The sequence below is a fragment of the Denticeps clupeoides genome, chromosome 2 (assembly GCF_900700375.1).
Source record: "Denticeps clupeoides chromosome 2, fDenClu1.1, whole genome shotgun sequence".
In the NCBI taxonomy this organism is placed as follows: domain Eukaryota; kingdom Metazoa; phylum Chordata; class Actinopteri; order Clupeiformes; family Denticipitidae; genus Denticeps; species Denticeps clupeoides.
The window spans coordinates 21,127,593-21,148,212 of record NC_041708.1 but is presented as its reverse complement, the minus strand read 5'-3'; the positions used below and the strand labels follow the sequence as shown (position 1 = coordinate 21,148,212).

Below are 20,620 nucleotides of genomic sequence, written 5' to 3'. Positions count from 1 at the left end.
TGAAACCTGTCGATGTTAATCTGAGACCAGAAAAAGCATAATTTTGCCTGAAATGCTGTCTGTTTCACAGTAATCTTTTGTAGTCTACACACAGTCAGAGGCAAACACAATTCTTTCTTCAACGTTTGAACTCATTCTTGCTCTCGACACATTCAAAAATTTGTTTTGTGGTTTGGAACCAAAAAAGACAAGATGATTTTAATAATCCTCATCTTAACAGAATGTTGATTATTTAATTCTAGGAAACATTTTTGTCTGTAGGATTCATGTGTTAATGTTGCAGGTTAAATCCGAGGCAAGAGAAAAAGTGCTAATAATTGAACTAGCAAACCTTGAAACTTGCCGTTTTAATATAGATTTGTACACATACTTGTAATTGACATACATAATCCTTTATTGCTTAAAATGAGGTTGAATTACTTACTCACTATCCATAACCACTTCTGGAGTCCATCCCAGGTGACCCAGGGTGATGCACTAACACATTGCAGGACACACACTTTAGACTAAGGGAGGAAATTAGAGAACTTGGAAACACTAACATGCAAATTCAGACCCTGCAATGCTGTCATACTTTGCATATTAAGATGACCACCATGAGTAGTCACATAATTACATATTTTGTCACGAATGGACATCAACATATCGTATCGAATCCAGGAGAATGCGCAATGTTCCACAGTCCCCCATTGCCAGTGGCTTTCATGACACCATCACACAACTATTACTTATACTGGCAGTAAAATATAATATAACGAGAGGAGGGAATCTCACCTCAGGATGTTTTTTTTTTTAATAATCTTGCACTCTGTAATGGCCTAGAAGGCAGATGACTTTCACCAGATATGAAGGGGGACATCTTTAATAGGAACCTATGGGGAAATTCTGTGACATCAGAGATGATTGTTTTTACGTGTGATCAAACCAGAAAACCATTTGTATTGTTGAACTGATGCAAGCACAGTACAATTAAAAACACATATTAAACATTGAAATCAAATTTTGATGAATGATTTCAAAAGTCCATTTAAATCATGACCCAAAGCAATTTTTTTGTATGAGTGTTAGCTATAAGGACTTTTCCTTTAACCCCATAAGGTGAGGTAGCTTCTGGTATGGCATCATTCCCATTAGAGGTGTAGAGGTTCCATCTAGCCAGAGGCACCATCTTCAGTGCTTCTGTGAGACTCTCACTGTTGGATATTAGCACACTCCGTCTTGATTTTTGCTGGTACGTCACATTCCTACCTGCTGGATTGTTGTGACCGAATGGGAGAATAGAGGAGTGTGCCCACTGTTCCCCGAAAATACGGGACCCCTCCCAAATCCATGCAGTCTGACTGCCAAAGGACATAAATGGCACAGAGGAGGTTCTTTCTTGTGCCTTTGTTCTCTTTCTCCCAGTTTCCCTTTGAACTATCCCGCCTTTTTTTTTTTACTCTTTGTTTCAATGTGTTCAGTCTCTCTCTTCTATCTCTACTAAGACATCTGGAAGGTGTTTTGAAGGGGAGTGTAGCCACTCCGGGTTCCTGAACCCCATTGTTGCTCTCTGTTCTGAACAGGAAGCCTGGAGCCCCTCATCGCAGGAAGTGGGTCATCACCCAAACTCTCTCCGCTAATGTCTGTTTGACCTTAAGAACTTCAATCTCGACACAGTGATCAAACCATGGCAGAGATCCACGCTCAAATTAGTTATGCTCTAGCTTGTCAGGAAAAAAAAATACCTGAGTCACTATGAACTTTTCAAATTCTCTTTTCCTCAAACTTTGTCGACAGTTGCATAACTGTGTGGAAATCTCTTCGTTTTTTTTGGTTCCCAGTGGCTGTGTCTAATGCTCCAGCTGCTTCAAGTATTTGTGTGTGTGTGTGTGTGTGTGTGTGTGTGTGTGTGTGTGTGTCAGACAGAGCTGAACTAAACATCAAGATATGTGTGCTTGCTATGCTGGGTAAGGAAACAGGCAAGAAGGATGGGAGGAAAGGAGAGGGAGGAAATAAATTTTAGGGAAATTGGAAAGCGTCTGGAAAAAATAACAAGCTTACGAAGTTTTCTATTGTAAAACAGCATTACTAGGTCTTTTTATTTTGCCCTCACTCCCCCAAAAGAAAAAGTTAGTTTGTTTTCTTTATTCCTGCTTTCCTCACTTTTTTACTGTTTTGTTTGATTTGTATTAAAATGGTGAGTCAATCGTAGCAACAACTGGAAAAAAAACAATGTGTGCTTTAGTATGACTTAAATTACATGCATTTGGTCCTGCTATCATACTGCATTGCGTTCATTTGAAGTTGAGGTTCAATTTTTTACATTGTTACCCTCTCTTGCCATGGTGGTTAGTAATGTGCCCTAATTCATGCAGTGACAAAGGCCCATGACAAAGGCCCATGTTTGCTGTGATCCAGGTGATCATTCTGAAAACATGACCAGGTTATGGCTGAAGTGAGGCATTAGTGTAAATGTATGTGTGCATGAGAGTGTGAGAGATTCTTTTTATGAGCTACAATTTAATATATGAATGGATGGACCCTTCCTTCGGTACCAGGAGGGGCAGTCTGGGAGGAGAGGGTCAATGGTTGCCCTGTAAAGTCCCTTGGAGAATGTCACTAAGCATTCATGGAGCCTCTGTGGATTTTAGGGAGAGAAGAGAGGCCTTTCAGGAGCCCTTAAATATTATCTATAAATGCGGGTCCATTTCATTACAAGTTTGTAATGTGACTGATAATGTGATTTTTAATTATATTTTTAAATGTGTGTGTGTGTGTGTGTGTGTGTATATATATACACATATATACATACATACACACACACACACACACACACACATACACACACACTGCTCAATATAGGTAACACTTAAGCAACACAATGTGACTCCAAGTCAATAGCACTTCAGTGAAATCAAACTGTCCACTTAGAGGAAGCAACACTGATTGACAATCATTTTCACATGCTGTTGTGCAAATGGAAGAGACAACGGGTGGAAATTATAGAAATTAGCACTACATTCCTAATAAAGGAGTGGTTCTGCAGGTGGTGACCACAGACCACTTCTCAGTTCCTATGCTTTCTTGCTAATGTTTTGGTCACTTTTGAATGCTGCCAGTGTTTTCACTCTAGTGGTAGCATGAGACGGAGTCTACAACCCACACAAGTGCCTCAGGTAGTGCAGTTCATCCAGGATGGCACATCAATAGGGGCAGTGGTGGCCTAGCGGTTAAGGAAGCGACCCCGTAATCAGAAGGTTGCCAGTTCGAATCCCGATCCGCCAGGGTGCCACTGAGCAAAAGCACTGTCCCCACACACTGCTCCCCGGGCGCCTGTCATGGCTGCCCACTGCTCACTCAGGGTGATGGGTTAAATGCAGAGGACAAATTTCACTGTGTGCATGCTGTGTATCACATGTGACAATCACTTCACTTTCACTTTCAATGCAAGCTGTGGCAAGAAGGTTCACTGTGTCTGTGGAGGAGGCTGTAGGAGGCCAACACCTCAGCAGCAGTACTAACCCTTTGTGCAAAAAGGAACAGGAGGAGCGCTGCCAGAGCCCTGCAAAATGACTTTTCACAGATAAAAGCAGGTTTACACTGAGCACACGTGACAGACGTGACAGAGTCTGGAAACACTGTGGAGAACGTTCTGCCTGAAAAAGGTTCTTCCTAATGAAGGTTCTTCCTAATGCAAGACAATGCTAGACCTCATGTGGCTGGAGTCTGTCAGCAGTTCCTGCAAGATGAAGGCACTGATTCTATGGACTGGCCCTCTAGTTCCCCAGACCTGAATCCAATTGAGCACATCTGGGACACCATGTCTCACTTAATCCACCAACGCCACGTTGCACCACAGACTCTCCAGGAATTGGCAGATGCTTTAGTCCAGGTCTGGGAGGAGATCCCTCAGGAGACCCTCACCACCTCATCAAGAGCATGCCCAGGCATTGTAGGGAGGTCATACCGGCATGTGGAGTCTACATACACTACTGAGCCTTATTTGGACTTGTTTTAAGAACATTACATCAAAATTGTGTGTGTGTGTGTGTGTGTGTGTGTGTGTGTGTGTGTGTATATATATATATATATATATAGAGAGAGAGAGAGAGAGAGAGAGAGAGAGAGAGAGATGTTCTCACAGAAATCAAATTAGGATTTATATAATAAAGTTTAAAAAGATGAAGCTTAGGTGCTCATTTGAGAATTAGATTTGAAAGCTTTTGTTTTAGGTAATTAAACATTTGTAATAAATCTTTTGAATATTGCACTGGGTCGCCACAAATACATAAAAATCTGATAGAGAGGAATATGCGGTTTAGTATACTACTTGTGTGTGTGTGAAGCTTTAAGTGTATGCATGGCCTTTTCTAGACAGTGAAATCTTGATTTGTTTCTTTTAATATGAATAATGGCTTTAGATTTTTCACTCCTTGGTCAATTTTAGGAGGTCACTTGATCTGGAGGTAATAAAGTGGTTTATTACAGATGCAGATCTGTCACCGACATTTACCTTATGCAAAGTTTAAATGCCAATCCCAGTTGACTATTGACATATGGATTTTTCTTTCCTAGAATGTAGAGTGCTCAAAGGAAGTCATCATATTGAGTGATTTCATCCTCCTTGTAAACATGTGAACTTGCGATTGGCTTTTCAAGCAAAAATACCAAGGGACGTTTTCTTTGGAGATCAGGCATCCAGTACTTACAACTGTACATAGTATTCTAAGGGCATATTATAGGACTAGTAGTTTCATGCACAATAGAAATGCTGACTGCAGGATTTTCCCAACAATGTTTTTGTGAATGACCAATGCATTCATTTTTCATTTATTTTACATTCATTTTTGTTTAAGACCAGTACAATAAATGTATGATGTTACAGTTTAATATAAAAATACATATCAGTGAATGTATTTTTATATTAAACTATTACACAGTAATGAATTAGCTAAATTCTTAAGAATTGCATACAAAGTGCAAAAAATATGACTTCATACATTTTTGAAAATTAAATAGTTCATTATTATACAAATGCATATTGTACCAGTTGTTCCTTGACTGCAGGGTGTTAGTGATATTATTTTCTGAATGTTTCTGAGTGTTTTTTTTTTTTTATTTTTTTTTTTACTATTTTGTAGAGTTAGGGTTAATTAGCTATCACGGGATACACCGGGCACACATGGTCTCCGTGGGTTGATATAATTTATAGCTTGGCGCTGCCACCTCCTGTTCCTTGGCTCCTGTTTAGTGAGCATGTGTGTAGGGTGTTTGTTTGCATCAGTTTCCATATTGGTGTTGCTGTCTGTTATCTACCCTGCCAGCCCACCTTAAACTCCCCTTAGCTTGTCTCTCATGTATTTTGGTGCTTGTTTTTATATTCATTTAAACACTATAAAAATGTATCCCTGTAAAACAACTGTGTTAAACACATTTTTCTCTATCTCTATCGCTCAGCTGGTAGCCGTGTATGAGGAGCAGGACCCTCACCATGGTGGAGATGGTACTAGTGCCAGCTCAACGGGTACCCAGAGTCCAGACCTGTTCAACTCCAGCAACCCCTCAGCCTTCCAGCCATACCAGACGGCCAGTGAGATCGAGGTCACCCCCTCTGCCCTCAGGACCAGTAAGTGGCATCTTACAAAATCTGATTGATCTCCAACATTTGCTTGCTGCTCATGACTTGAAGTGTCTTTGAATGTGCAGTCTAGTTTTGTTAAGGTAGATACCTCAGCATGTCACTACAGTGGCAGTATATTCAATGTGTTTTCTGGGTGCTGGGATACAGTATGTTACTCTTGCTGACCATCATCTAACATCTAAACATAAAGAGCCCTGTTTTCAAAGCACTTTAATGTGATGCTTCTTTGTTAATATTTAGGTCAAAGTTGTCCTCAGAATTTACAATTTGAATAAATAATTGCTGTTTCTTTAAAAGTAAACTGCATTTTTGTTGATGTGGAATTATTTCTATCTCCCAGAACAGGCTTTTTATCATGCTTTTATAATTAGTTTTTAATATGGGAGGATCCAATGACAATGATTGATAGCTCTAATACATCATAGTTTCTCATTCTGGGCAATCTTAACACCCCCTCCTGTCAGTACACGACTTACACAATACAGCTTAAGCCAAATAACAGATTGTTTCAAAAGTGGCCATAAATGCACCACAACATACATATAAGTATTGTTTTCTTGATACCCATTCTCGTCAAGCAGTTTTTCCCAATATATGAAATGTAAAATTGCCCAATCTGACAATAAGATGATCCTTTATTAGTCCCACATGTGGGAAATTTACATTGTCATGGCAGAGTGGACAGTACAAGATAAGAGCAGCAAAAAAAAAGACAAACAAAAAAAAAAAACAATAGCGTGTAAATGTAAAAATATGTAAAAATAAAAATATATTTGTGAAAGTGTACATATACACTATATATGTGTGTGTGTGTGTGTGTATATACATATGTATATACACACACACACATTGCACATAAAAAAAACACTATGGTGTATTGGATGTGTGTGCTTGTTAGTCTCTGAATGTGCGGTCAGATGTTGTAGAGTCTGACAGCGGTTGGCAGCAAATCACTTCGTCCCACATTGTGGGTGCTGTAGCCTGCCAATGAAGGAGCTGCTCAGTTATGTCAGGGTCTCCTGCATGTGGTAGGAGATGTTGTCCAGCAGGGATGATAGCTTAGCCACCATTGTCCTGTCTTTCACATCCTAGAACAGAGCTGGCCCTCCGGATCAGCCTGTTCAGTCTCTTCCTGTCCCCAGCAGGGATGCTGCCACACATGCAGACCACACCATAAAAGTTGGCTGAGGCTACCACAGAGTTATAAAAGGTTTTTGAGAGTGGATCCTTCAATCCAAACGACCTGAGCTTCCCCAGCAGGTACAGCCTGCTCTGCCCTTTTCTCTAGAGAGCATTGGAGTTATGAGTCGAGTCAAGTTTGTTGTTCAGATGAATACCAAGGTACCTGTAGCTATCCACAGCCTCAATGTGCATACCCTGCATGTTCAATGGTTGCAGTGGAGGATGTTTGTGCCTGTGGAAGTCTACCACCAGCTCCTTGGTCTTTCCAGTGTTGATCTGGAGGTAGTTCTGCTGGTGTCATATTGGACACAAGCTCATGTTTCCTCCCAGCTCCTCTGTTTCCCCTTGCTTTCTGTCCCTTTCTTGTACATCATATGATCTCTGTTACTATCATCCTAGAACCAAAAACTAAAACATTAGTTAGGATGCAAACTAATACAGGGTGTATGTGACATGCAGGCCAGAATCCCTTTTATATGGTTCAGAAGGCCATTCCGAAATGGTTGAGCAATCTGCTGGTCGATAGTGTTCTGTGCGGGTCAGTCATCTAGAGGCTTGTGGCTCTCAGGCCAAAACAGACATGAGCTCAGCAGTAGACAAACAAATAGAGAACTTACAGAGAACACAAACACACACAGCTCATTTCTAGTAGATGTTTCTAAGTGAATGGGGTTTTAGCAGCTGGTCCTCCTCCAGCTCCCTCTGCAGCTCCTGCAGCTCTGCCTCGTCTAAATGCTGATGGCTTCCTCCTGCTGCTGGCTTAGCAGTCAGATGCACAGCCAGACCCCCTCATCACGCCTCTCACATTTATGGAGATCACTGTTGAGTGTATCCTGCTAAAGGAAAACAAGAACACAGGGATTCATACATATTTGGTGGACCTCTATTTTTCCCTCCTTACTCTCTTTTTGCATGCTTCTTGTTGCCACCCACCCCCCACATGGCAATGGTAATATAGAGTCCCCCATCTTGGTGTGCAGATTTTATTTATTGTTGCTCTCATAAAGCCGGGTAATGGGGGGTCCACAGCGGTGCCGGGGCATTGAATGGGTTTTCTTCTCTGCTGTGAGAACAGACAGCGGGATCCACAGTTCCTGACCCCTCCAGAGCCTCCAGTTTGCCACTTTTGTGATAGACGTTGAGCCTGGCAATCTTTCTGTTTGGATTATACTGTGTGTTGGAAGGCCTGATTATGGTCCTGCCAGTCCCTTGAAATGTGTGAAACAGAACCGGTGATTTGATTATCTTCCATTTAATCATGGCAGGATGGGTGTGTGTACAAAAAAATTATATCACAGTCATAAATGTTCACAATCTAAAATTAATCTGTATGAGACACTAAAACAGTAGTCTCTGTTTCTGAATGTGTTGAAAAGGGCTTAAATAATACAATACTACATCATTTATGATTATAACAGAATAATTTATTTCTGTAGAGCGTATTTCTTGTTAGCAACCACATTTTATGCCTTGCAATTCAAATTATTTATCCATATTATAAGATATTATTCAAATTTATGGGGAAATGATGGCCTAGTGGCCATTGAAGCGAGCTTGAATCTACCAAGCATAAAGTTGCCACTGATGTTCCCTTGAGCAATACCGTCCCAACACATTGATGAGCTACAGCCAAATGGGAGCCTAGGAAATGTTTTTGTTTTTCACAATTTTGTTCAGTGTCACTTCTGTATCTCTTTGTCAGAGACCCAGTGTACCAGTAGGGGTTAAAGTTCATGTAGTGTGTGACCCCATGTTGTCATGTAAGAACCATTAAAACCTCATCAAACTCCACAAGATCCAGTGACTTTGAAATTCACATAGACTGAATTTACCATCTGGGTTTGTCTATTTGTTCTACATTTTAGACAAAAATGTGTTTTTGGTGTGATCACTCTTTGCCTTCAAAACAATGATTCTAAGTAATTTCTTTGAAGTTTTTGAAGGAACTTTGCTGTTAGATTGTTACACACATCTTGGTAATCCCAGGCAGACTCAGTGATGTTGAGATCAGTGCTCATGCTGGCATACCATCATTTCCAGGTCTCTTTGTTCTTCTTTATGCTGAAGTTCTTCTGAATATTTGGGGTTGTTGTCTTGCTGCAGAATAGATTTTGGAGCAATCATATGCCCAGATGATGATATTGCATGACAGATAAGTATCTGCCTGTGGAATTGAAATGGAATTTCTCACCCTTAATCCTGACCAAATCTCCAACTCCATTTGATGTATAACTTTTTTTATTTAATTAAGACCACTTCTGACCAAACTCCTTCCAACAGTAGGCATACCCAGGTCCCACTGGGTTCTGCCATTTCTTAGCTGACGACTGTGCTGGACATGTTCTAATTTTGAAAGGAATTAAGCAGAGGTGGAAAGTAACGAATTACATTTACTCATGTTACTGTAATTGAGCAGTTTTGGTGAGTAATTTGTATTTTTTAAAGTTGATTTTGAAATAGGCAAAAAAATGACATTTTAGACAATTATTTTACTTAGCTACATTGAAAAAAAAAACCCTGTTATTGAGTAAAAAATGAAATGCCAAAAAAACAATAAATTCGTCTAAACTGAGAGGAAATTGCACAGGTTCTCACACGGCATATTTCTAAGAACGTGGACTGTAGCTCCTCAAAAAACCACTGGTTCCTAAAGCTGGTCATTTACCAACCAATCAAAAAAGAACACAACAGCCAATCTGAAAATAACAGTACTGTATCTGGGCAGCGACAACAACCAATGGAAGGGTATCAGGGAATTATTCTGCTATTAATATTCTGAAACAATAATGCTCTGCGCATCACTTCAAGCAAAGAGTAAGTCATCTTCTGTTTTAATGTTATAATAAATTCACAATTTGTTTGACACAAATGAATATTCTAGAAGAATAATAGTAGAATAGTAGAATATTAGTAGAATATTCTATACAGTGCATACAGATACTATTCACAGTCAATTTGTTTTTCCACATTTTGTTATGTTACAGCCTTATTCCAAAATGGATTAAATGCGTTTTTTTCCCCTCACATTTATTAAAAAAAAAAAAAAAAAAAAAAAGCACATTAAAATCACATGTATTCACAGCCTTTGCTGATATACCTTTGGCAGAAATTGCCACATGCTTGGCACACCTATCCTTGGCCAGTTTGGCTCATTCCTCTTTGCAGCACCTCTGAAAGATGGGAAGTGTTGGGGCACAGCCATTTTAAAATATCTCCAGAGATGTCCAATTGGATTCAAGTATGGGCTCTGGCTGGGCCAGATTCTGAAGCCACTGCTTTGATAAAGTCTTGGCTGTGTGTTTAGGGTCGTTGTCCTGCTGAAAGATGAATAGTCAAGAGCGCTCTGGAGCAGGTTTTTATCCAGGATGTCTCTGTACATGCTGCAATTATCTTTCTCTCTTTCCTGACTAGTCTCCCTGTTCTTGTAGCTGAAAAACATCCCCACAGCATGATGCTGCCACCACCATTGTTCACTGTAGGGATTAAGGGTGAGAAAATAACTCAATATTGCAATATATTGTTGTGTGCTCTGTCGCAATAAATAATCGATGCACTAACGGCCAATATTGATATCTTATTACAACACAAAATGATTAATTTTACCCGTTGTCAGTGTCACTGTCACAACCCAATATCTACCATTCTGTTCGAGTAAATAGGGGTAAAGTGGTGCAAACAGCAGCCGGTGAAGAACACAAGTTAGCTAACAACAACAGAGAAGAAGTGCAGAGAATTGATTTAAAAAAATCAAAGACCCACCCGCTAGTTTCCACTCTAAAGTGTAGAGACACTTTGGGTTTCACGAGACAGTCGATGGAAAGGCACTGGATAAAGATTATGCATTCTGCAAGAACTGCTTTGCAAAGATAAAATATAACAGCAACACTACGAATCTGCAAGTGCACCTCGTTCGCTCTCACGGTGAACTTCTCTCAGGTGATAATGAGGGCAAACCAAGTAAGTTACTACTGACGTTTCAGTATCATGGTTTACACATGTTAATTAATGTTCATGTTGTTTTTTTAATGTTCATGCACTTTTATCTGTCTAGCTGTACAGTGTTTACATTTAAGACCAGGAGACAGTGAGTTATTACGCATATTTCCTTGCACAATTTTGGAAATATTGGCATTAATAAATGCATAATATTTCTTTATTATTTCCTTATTCTTCTTTTTCAGTCACATATATTGTGTTATATCGTTGATGAAATTTCCTCTAATATATTGAATATTGTAGATATCGCGAGTCGTGATATCATTATCGTGGGCCACATATCGCCACAGAATTGGATGGTGAGTTACCTGTATTATCCCACCCCTAGTAGGGATGGTATTAGCCTGGTGATGAGCGGTGCCTGGTGTCACCAAAAGGTTCCACCTGGCATTCATACCAAAGACTAGAGATTTTTGTTTCTCATGGTCTGAGAGTCCTACTGGTGGCTTTTGGCAAACTCCATGTACAATGTGCCTTTTACTGGTGGATTTCTGCAGACATGGTTGTCCTTCTAAAAGTTTCTCCTTTGTCTACTCTGGAGCTCGGACAGAGTGACCATTGAATTGTTGGTGACCTCCCCGACTAAGGCCCTTCTGCCCAGTTTAGGTGGCAGGCCAGCTCTAGGTAGAGTCTTGGTGGTTTTGAACATCATGTGGGCCACTATGCTCATTGGGACCTTCAAAGCAGCACAATGTGTCTGTAACCTTCTCCAGGTTTGTGCTTCAAGCTAATCCCATCTTGGAGGTCTACAGACAATTCCTTTGACTTCTTGCTTGGTTTGTGCTCTGACATGAAGGGACATGCGTGTGCCTTTCCAAATCATGTAAAATCAACCGATTTTATTCCACAGGTGGACTCCAACTAAACTGCAGAAACATCTCAAGAATGATCAGGGAACACAGGAGGCACTTGAGCTCCTTCTGAGTTTCATGTCAAAGGCTATGAATAGTTATGTACCTGTGCTTTCTCAGTTTTTTATTTGTAATAAATTTGCCAAAACCTCAAACTTTTTTCATTTTGTCATTATGGGATGTGTGTAGAAAAAAATTAGGAAAATGTGGTACTTTTGTGGGCAAATGTGCTTAAAAATATTTTATTGTGTGGTTTGAACACAGTTTGCACATTATACGGCCTAAATGTTCAATAAAAATTACTAGTGCCGTTGAAAGTAACTAAGTAAATTAATTAAAGCAATTTTTTACTTTTACTCAAGTAGATTTTTAGATTGGTACTTTTACTTTTACTTGAGTAGAATTTAAGCAGAGTAAAGATACTTTTACTTAATTAAATTTTTTCAGTACTTTTTTCACCTCTGGAATTAAGCTTAATGTGTTTTTCATCTGCTACAGTAAATTTTCTTGACTGCGCAAATCTACACCAATTAATTAATTAATTACCCTTTTTTCCCACTCTGCATTTTGTAAATTCTTATAAGTAAACAATTTTTTTAAAGCACCTGCCTAAAACTTTTGCATGCCATTGTTTATCGATAATCATTATGTTTCGGATTTCTAATCAATACATAAAAAAAAATGAATGTCAACTGAATGGTGGTAAAGCCATAGTCTCGCTCTGTCTCTTCCTTTCTGCACTGGTCATGCATAATTAAGAGAGCATGTGGCCTTTCCAAATGACCACTCACTGCCAAATTACAAAGTTCGCCCTCGATCATCATGTTGATTATAGTGGAAACGCTGCCGCCGTGTCTGGCTACGTTTGTCACTGTCAGTAAGAGGCTGTGTGTGTATGTGTGTATTGGATATTTACTATTAAAGTGGATAAGATCAATTTTTCCCCTTCAATCTGATCAATTGTTTGTTTTCTTACCTTAGCAATTTCCTGTTTTTACATTCTCATTTTGATAACAGAAAGTGGCAAGTGGGGCCAGGCCAGTATTAATTAGAAAAAATTAAATAAAAATAGATCTGAGATGAGATGAAATTGAAATAATGAATGTACTTTCCCTGTAATTATTGGGAGCGAGACCCATTTTGCTTGGCGAACATGAAAGGGTGATCGTGTGAATAAGGAGGCATGTTCACCATGTGCTGAATCTTAACGAAGTTTAACTGTTGTTTTAGCCTCACTTTCTCTGATGTTTTGTACGTGTGTTTAATGTGCTGTATGTAAAGTGAGGGTTGTTTCCTGGTGTGCCAGGCGCTGTCCCTCGTGAGTTTGGAGGACCAGGCTCTCATTAGTGGAGGGAAGTGCAGGGTTCAGGTGCTCTTCCCTGGGGCGCTCTCGCTTGCATGCTGCCTCCTCCTCTGAAGCTCCACCTGGATGTTTTTAACACCACTACAACCTGCTCCCCCGCCCTCTCTCCAACCTTCCCTTCCTCTTCTTAGGTGTTTCCCCTATCGTTGCACAGCCACTCCACCTTATTACTCGGCATGCATCCCTAGGGTGCCAGTGCCCCTGCTCTCCCATAAAATGCCTTCCCATCATGCACTGGGACTGCTGATTGGAGCCCTGTTAGCGGGTTAGACCATTACACCTCAGGTGGTGCCCGTAGGATATTACCCCCCCCCCCCCACAAAAGAAAAAAGAAAAAAAAAAAGAAAGAAAGAACACATGAAGGCGGTTAGGTAGAAGCCAGAAAACAGAAAATGAGGAAGATTATTATCCATAATAAAAGAAAATCTCAAAACACAGCAAGAGTGACTCTAATGAGTCAGTTCAGGAGATCATTGTCTCCTGGTGAGACCCACAGGGCTGTCCAGGCGGCCCCTAAAGCTCTCTTTTCTTTTCTGTTCTTTTCAGCGGTTTTGAAAATTATCTCAGCTTCTTTCCTGGATGTAGGAATTCTGTATGTCCTTCATATGAACTAGCGGTCAAAAGTGTGGAATGAGGTTCTTAAGAGTTTTTAAGAGTCTTTACCTTCGTGTTTTACTCTATCATTATTTTAAGCAACAACTTAAGGTTTTTGAGAGAAGCTAAGTGTGTGGAATGCTGCCTTGAATCATTTTTCTTTTTACCAAACCACCTCACGTGTGTTATTTCATAGTTTGGAAATCACTTTTGTTCTAGAGTGTAAAACTAGTCAGAAAAATACATGAGTGGGTGTGTGGGTCATTTTACTTTATTTTATTTGATTAAATACAGATGTACATGAAGAATTAGCAGGGGATAAAGAACAGTTCAGTTTCTTTCATATTTTCACACTGCCCCATCTACGTCTGTCTGATTGCCTTTTCAGTCTCCTCCCCAACACCAGGAAAAAATAGCAATGGTGTGACAAGTGGCCAACCCCAGTTACCCACACTACATCACTGCGATGACACGCCGTGCTCATCAGGCATTAAGAGATTGCCTGCTGTGGGAGAAAAAATAATGTGCAGACACCTGTGGGCAGGCGGGCGTTTATCTAATCAATTTGGTTAGTGGCCTGCCGCTGTGACACCTCCCGTCCTGGTTCAGACCACTCCGAAGTCATTAAAGGACACGCAGCTAGATGGGACCTCTTGCTGCCAACAAAATAGTTAAAATTAAGGAAAAAAAAGGATTAAAGTGAAGTGATTGTCACATGTGATACACAGCAGCACAGCACACGGTGCACACAGTGAAATTTGTCCTCTGCATTTATCCCATTACCCTGAGTGAGCAGTGGGCAGCCATGACAGGCGCCCGGGGAGCAGTGTGTGGGGACGGTGCTTTGCTCAGTGGCATCTCAGTGGCACCTTGGCAGATCGGGAATCGAACCAGCAACCTTCTGATTACGGGGCCGCTTCCTTAACCGCTAGGCCACCACTGCCCCCACCACTGGATTAGTCTGTGACTGTAAATTGTTACTCTAAAATGCAATTATTATCTCTGAAATAAATATTTTCTTTTTTTTCATCTCAAGGGCACAAAATATCCTGTGATTACTATGGCGTTTTCATAATGCTTACATTCTTTATAATTCATAAATCTTCTGTCACCCTCATTTTGAACCTCAGTCCTCTCTTCAATCTCACATATAATCTCAGGTGTAATTCCCAGGGGACCTGGAAACAGTAATATCAGAGAGAAAAAAAAAATACAAAAAATCACTGGGAATTGATTTCCTGGCCTGGCCTGATTTCCTATTTAATCTTGGACTGCCTCTCACAAAGTTTTCTACGTTTCTGTCAAGTAATTTAATTGTATATCTAGCCCTTATTACCAGGGCCTCATAGGTTTTATGAACTTCACTGGAAAGCTGAAATAGCCTCCATAGGAGGAGAACGTGGCTGGGCACCCAGTTCAGACTATTATTCCCAAAACTGCTAACCTGCTGTAGTTTAATCTCTATCTTATTACGATAATTATCCTCAACTTTCACATCATCACAGAAGGTTAAATGGCTGATTCAATTAGGAACCATGACAAATTGTCAGAGTGTTCACCGAACATACATGAGTTAGTGTGTGAAGGTGAAGGTGCTGAACAGAAGGTGCTTTCTAAAACTGCTACCTTTTTGGAACATATCGACAATCAAACTAGGGCCCTTCAGATCTTTTATCTGTCTACTTTGTTTTCGATAATTATTCAGATTTAGAATAGAATCAAACAAGTAAGGACAACTCTCCTGTTCATTAGAATAACTGTATATTGAGGAATAATGAGGGGGCAAACAAGCTGGTCAAAGATCATGCCACACATTATCATGGAGGCCTGGAGCTAACCTATCGACTACAGAGCATGAGTATTGACAGCAAGCTACAAAAACACAAAGCTGAGATTTTGTCTAGTGGTCTAAGTATGTGTTCAGTTGTGTGGGAAATCTTGATCCCAGTTCATTTGGACCTGCTAACAAAAAGCACGCTTGACGAACCCTGATAAGTGTTTATCTTTACCTTTTTCACCCAGATTTCATTTCGCTGGTGTCATTACACACCACATGTTGTCTTTACGGGCCACGGAGAGGATTTGCCGTCAGTTTACTGAGCTTCCAGGCAGCTCCAGGTTGCTGTAGCTGTGTTAACGTGACCCAATGGAGAGGGTGAAAGTGTCAAACTACAAACTAAAAGTTCTCTCATAAAATATAAAATGAGAGAGTGTGGCAAAAATAATGTCAAGCTTATCAAGCTATTCCCTTCCCATCCCTTTCCTCAGAGGAAGCTTCCAGAAGATCATTAGCAGTGCCACAGAGTCATCCACATTCACACGCTTCTGTTTCCACAGTGCTGTAATTCAAAGGCTGAGTACAAAGACAGGCCTCGTGAACGTGAGCGGCTTTGTGAATACAAAACGAAGGCACCATCAGATCCACTTTTTATTTGTTGCTTTCCCCTTGTGGCCTGTCACTGGGTAGAACACTCATCATAGACACACATAGAGTGTGTGAAACTCGAGCGCGTCCTCACACACTCAACGCACGAATTGTACGAACTGAACCCATGCCCCTCTACCCAAACTATAAAGGTTGTTTCGCCATTTGCTCCCTTGACATGAGCGCCCTGTTGTTGCTCATCTCTTTCTTTTCTCCCCATCTCTCGTTCTCATTTTCTGGTGCTCTCTGCGGTCTCTGGTTGGGGTGAGAGTGGTCTAATTGGGGATTAGGCTGCAGAGACCCTTTCATTACCCCCTAAATGGGTTTTGATGAGATTGCTCCCTGTCCTAATTCCATGTGTGGGGCTGTGTGCTGATGAAGGCCCTCAGGAAATAAGACCATTAAAAAAAAATGGTCCTCGCTTTGTTTGCTTGACTCATCCTGGGCCAATGGCCACCTGTGAAAAGCCTGTTAAAGTGAGTTATTAGCCTCTGGAATGATCCATGCATGGGTTGAGGAAAGCTACAGCCATGCTTTTAACTACTAGCTTTTAACCCTTATAGCCAGGCACCACAGATTCTAGCCTGCAACACAATAATTAAATAAAGACAGTATTCTGGAACAATATTTAATTTGGTTTTAATTGATTTATTAGGTATTCGGTCTCGCTTTTTTGTCAGGGTACCAAATAATCTTTATTATAAGAAATCACTGAAGTCATTAATCACATTCTCCCAGTGCCCTTTTATACCACCTATTGGGGCAGCGATGGCCTAGAGTGAGGGGAAGGTTGGCGGGTCAGGATTTGAAGCACTGAGGTACCACCTAGCAAGTTATTATCCCCACACACTTCTCACCGGGCGCCTGTCATGGCTGCCCATTGCTCACCAAGGGTGATGCTTAAAAGCAGAGGACACATTTTGTTGTGTGTCACCGTGTACTGTGTTGCAGTGTTTCACAATGACAATCATGAAACTGCAGTTCGTTTTAATGACTCAAAATAAAACTGGATTATGTCAGTCAACTGGAAAACTATCAAAGCCTCAATGTACATTTAAGGATTTCCCTCAATATATTTTGCATTTAATATCAGCATGCTCAGTAGGTTATTTTTCACAGTGTTTCATAATTGACAGGCAAGGTATGGAAGGCTAATGTAAGATCATTATCAATTTTTACACTTAAATCTGAATCATAACTGTGTGAGGTGCAGACAGGTAAATTGTTTTCCCTATTATTATATGTGAAAAGTGAATTGGAACAAACAAAATACATTACTTACTGGCTATCTAGAAAATAATATTTTTACCCATTAACAACAGAAATAGTTTTTCTGGTTTCTGGTAATCATCCAAAAATTGATCTTGTTCGCTGATTTACTGTAATGTATTGTAGAAGTGGCCCAAATACCCTCCATGCCTTGAGTGCTAAGGGTGCACTGTAATTTTCATGCATCCATTTATTTATTAATAATGTTTGAAATCCAATGTAGTGTGTTCACCTGTGTTGGTGAAAAATGTGGATGGGGAATAAAACTTATCAGAATCCCCCCGGTGTATGAGGATGAATGATGAAGTGTTTGACTAGTCTGCCCTTGCTCCTCGCCTAGCAGCAAGGGAGAGGTGAAACTCGGGTAACTGTTCGTCACCGCCGCCTGCGCTTTTCATCACCTCCCAAAACAGCGCCGGCGCGCTGGGCTTCATTTGCATCCCAGCTGATTCGCAGTCACAGACGCCCGCGGCAAGAGTGCGTATGACCGTGGAGCACTGCCAGAATGGACCGCTTACCTCCAGGCTGTGTTACCCCCGGCAACAGGCCTCTTCCACACACCCCCCACCCTCGTTTCATATCAAGGGAGTACACAGGTGAAAATGTGTGTTAAATGTCTTCTGTTACAAACACACACACAGACACAGAAGGAGAATACTGGATTTGGAGCTGTTGTCTGGGACTCACTTCAGGCCACTATAAGTACTGCGTCTCTCTACTACAGGCTAATCCTTCCATTTCCTACAAGAACACCCATACATATAGACAGATGAATGCAGTGATAATCTACTCCAGACATTAACTAGGCTACTATGGGTGGTAGTGGCCTAGTGGGTAACACACTCACCTATGAACCAGATGACCCAGGTTCAAATCCAGCCATTACTACCATTGTGTCCCAGAGACACTTAGCCCTAAGTTGCTACTGGTTGTAAGTCGCTCTGGATAAGGGCGTCTGATAAATGTTGTAAATGTAAATGTTAACGTGAAAAAAAAAAGAACGATAAATAATCATTACACATTTTAATGACTCATTAAGCCCAACGCTAGCTCCCAGCTTCTGCAATCACAGGCTTTCATCTTGAACAAACATCCTCCCAATTCTCCAAACCTCTGTTTTTTTTTTCCTTCCATCCCCCCTAGTTCAACTGTATCAACACACTGCCAGATATGACTCTGTGCCGGATCTGGCGGGCGGGGAGGAATTGATTTGACAAAGTTCAGCACTCTAATGAACAGTACTTCTCCAGTTTCTCAGCCTCTGTATATCGTTTCTTCTCTGGAATTAAACCAGGCGTGTGCCACCCCCGATACTATTCTAAAGCAGAGAATGAAGTGCCAACAGCATCCACTTCAAATGGACTTTTTGTTCATCTGTAGGCAACTTGCAGAGCAGCATTAATTTACCTCCCCCCTTGTTGACAATACAGAGTTTGTGCTCTTGGAAGATTCCTTTTTTCTCTTCCGGGGCAACAGAGCCAAGTTGCAAAGCTGAAAATATCTTGCAAGGGGCACTGGGTTGCAAGGGGCACTGGGTACACTTTGGCTCAGTTTGTCCTGAGGATGATTGAATTCGACAGCGACCAGGACACAACATGTATGTCTTAATTGCTGCAGCGAATGCAGGCTAAGCAGTTGGGTATGACCTTCAAAATCGTTGTTTTTGTTGTTTTTTTTTTGCATTAGTTTTGTTATGTAGCCTCACAGCCCAGTGTGTGATGCCACTTACAGAAAGCAACAGTTCTGAAGTTGCAGTTTTCTCAGTGGTCATGTTTACTTACTCCTGTTACTTTTTTTTTACATGCTATGCCTGGAACGCTCCTCTGAATATTTTTTTTAGAGTGCCAGCTTTATTTCTACCATCAAATGTTAAAGCAAAGTTTGAACTTTGTCTGCTTGACTGCCACAAACCGTCTACAGTTGTTCCATCTGAATTTCCCAGTTTCTCCTGAAGTCTTGTTCTATGTGTAACTGTAATGTGTCTCTGCCTGTGTTGCCATGGACCTTGTTCTTCTTTATCTGTCCCTTGCCCTTAGTCAGGATTCTGTAAAAACCTTTGCACTCACTTTTGATTCCTTTCTCTATCCCGTTACTTTTCTTCTATTCTTGAATGCAGTGGTTTGTGCAGAAGATGTAATGACCTGTGCTAAAGTAACTAGAAAGAATTGGACAGCCCGAGCTGAAGCCCTGCTGTCCACCCTCTTGTTACTGTGTATTTGCGTGGTGTTTGTCCCAGTTGGACAGTTTTGTTACCGTGGTGTTGTGGCATGTTGCTGCAGGCACACAGGGACCCCATGCAGGTAACAGTGGGGGCTTTATCTGAGTGGTGGCACACTCTTCTGCCCCACCAGCTGGGGCAAATTAGGGCTGGCAGAAAGGAGAGAAGCTAACAAGGGTCTGACCTACAGGGGTTACTGGACACCTACCTTCAGCATTCTTGCCATTGTCTTCCTCGGCCCAGTGGACCTTACTGGACCTCATAAAACGCAAGCTTCTTCACCTGAAGAACCTCACCGTCATGGTGTCCATTTGTCACATAGACAGGGCACACACTTTTCATATATCTTTGTGAGTGCACAAAATGTATACTATAAACCTAAACCAAACCCATAACCCTCTCTTGCAAAGAAAAAATCCAGATTTTCAGAGCAGGAGCAGGACCCCTTGGGCTTGAATTTGGAGCAGGAACAGGACAGGCAGCACTACACAGATGCTTTGGGAATTGCTGGGCAGCCGTGCGGGCAGTGGTAAAAGTAAACAGTTCAGGGGCGTGGGCCGGGTACAAGGGAGAAGGAGGTCTGGTCGTCAGGAAGCAGGTATTGGCAATGGCAATGCTGGATGAAACAGAGGGCGAGGCAGCAGAGGGATCCAGGGACTGGTGATTGGATTCCAAAATCATTTTAGGAACAGGAGACAGACAGGGGCAATCCAGGAGAATGGTCAAGAACATGGTGGTCGATGTGTAGCTTAGTCAGGCAGGAAAAAGGCTTGCAACAACGGAGGGAAATTCCTTAGCTTATGGTGATCAAGATGGCTGCTGGATGTCTGGTGGCACTTTGTGGATGTTCTTGCTTTGTTGGTGAGACCACAAAAATGTCCCCAGTGAAACTGAGAAATCTTGTCCATGAATATAGGAACATCTTTATGTTCCTGCTTTATTCCCTTTCCAAGTCATTTTTACAACACTCTCTGGGAAAGTTATGTTATCTGAACAGTGTCCAGCAGGACACACCTGGTATCTGATGGTTTCATTACCTGTTTTTGCCCTATTTCATCGGATCCCCCTCGTCCTATTTTCCGACCCTGATTTACAGGTGGAG

General features: G+C 41.2%; 1 protein-coding gene across 2 annotated transcripts in view; it reads left to right on the top strand.

Annotated features, from left to right (window-relative positions):
* Window positions 1-20,620, top strand: part of pard3aa (par-3 family cell polarity regulator alpha, a) — a 333,882-nt gene that overhangs the window by 97,638 nt on the left and 215,624 nt on the right. For both annotated transcript variants that reach the window (XM_028959719.1, XM_028959710.1), the window contains exon 3: window positions 5,437-5,605. In XM_028959719.1, the coding sequence (XP_028815552.1) occupies window positions 5,437-5,605 (169 nt within the window). The remainder of the gene's footprint in view (window positions 1-5,436; window positions 5,606-20,620) is intronic.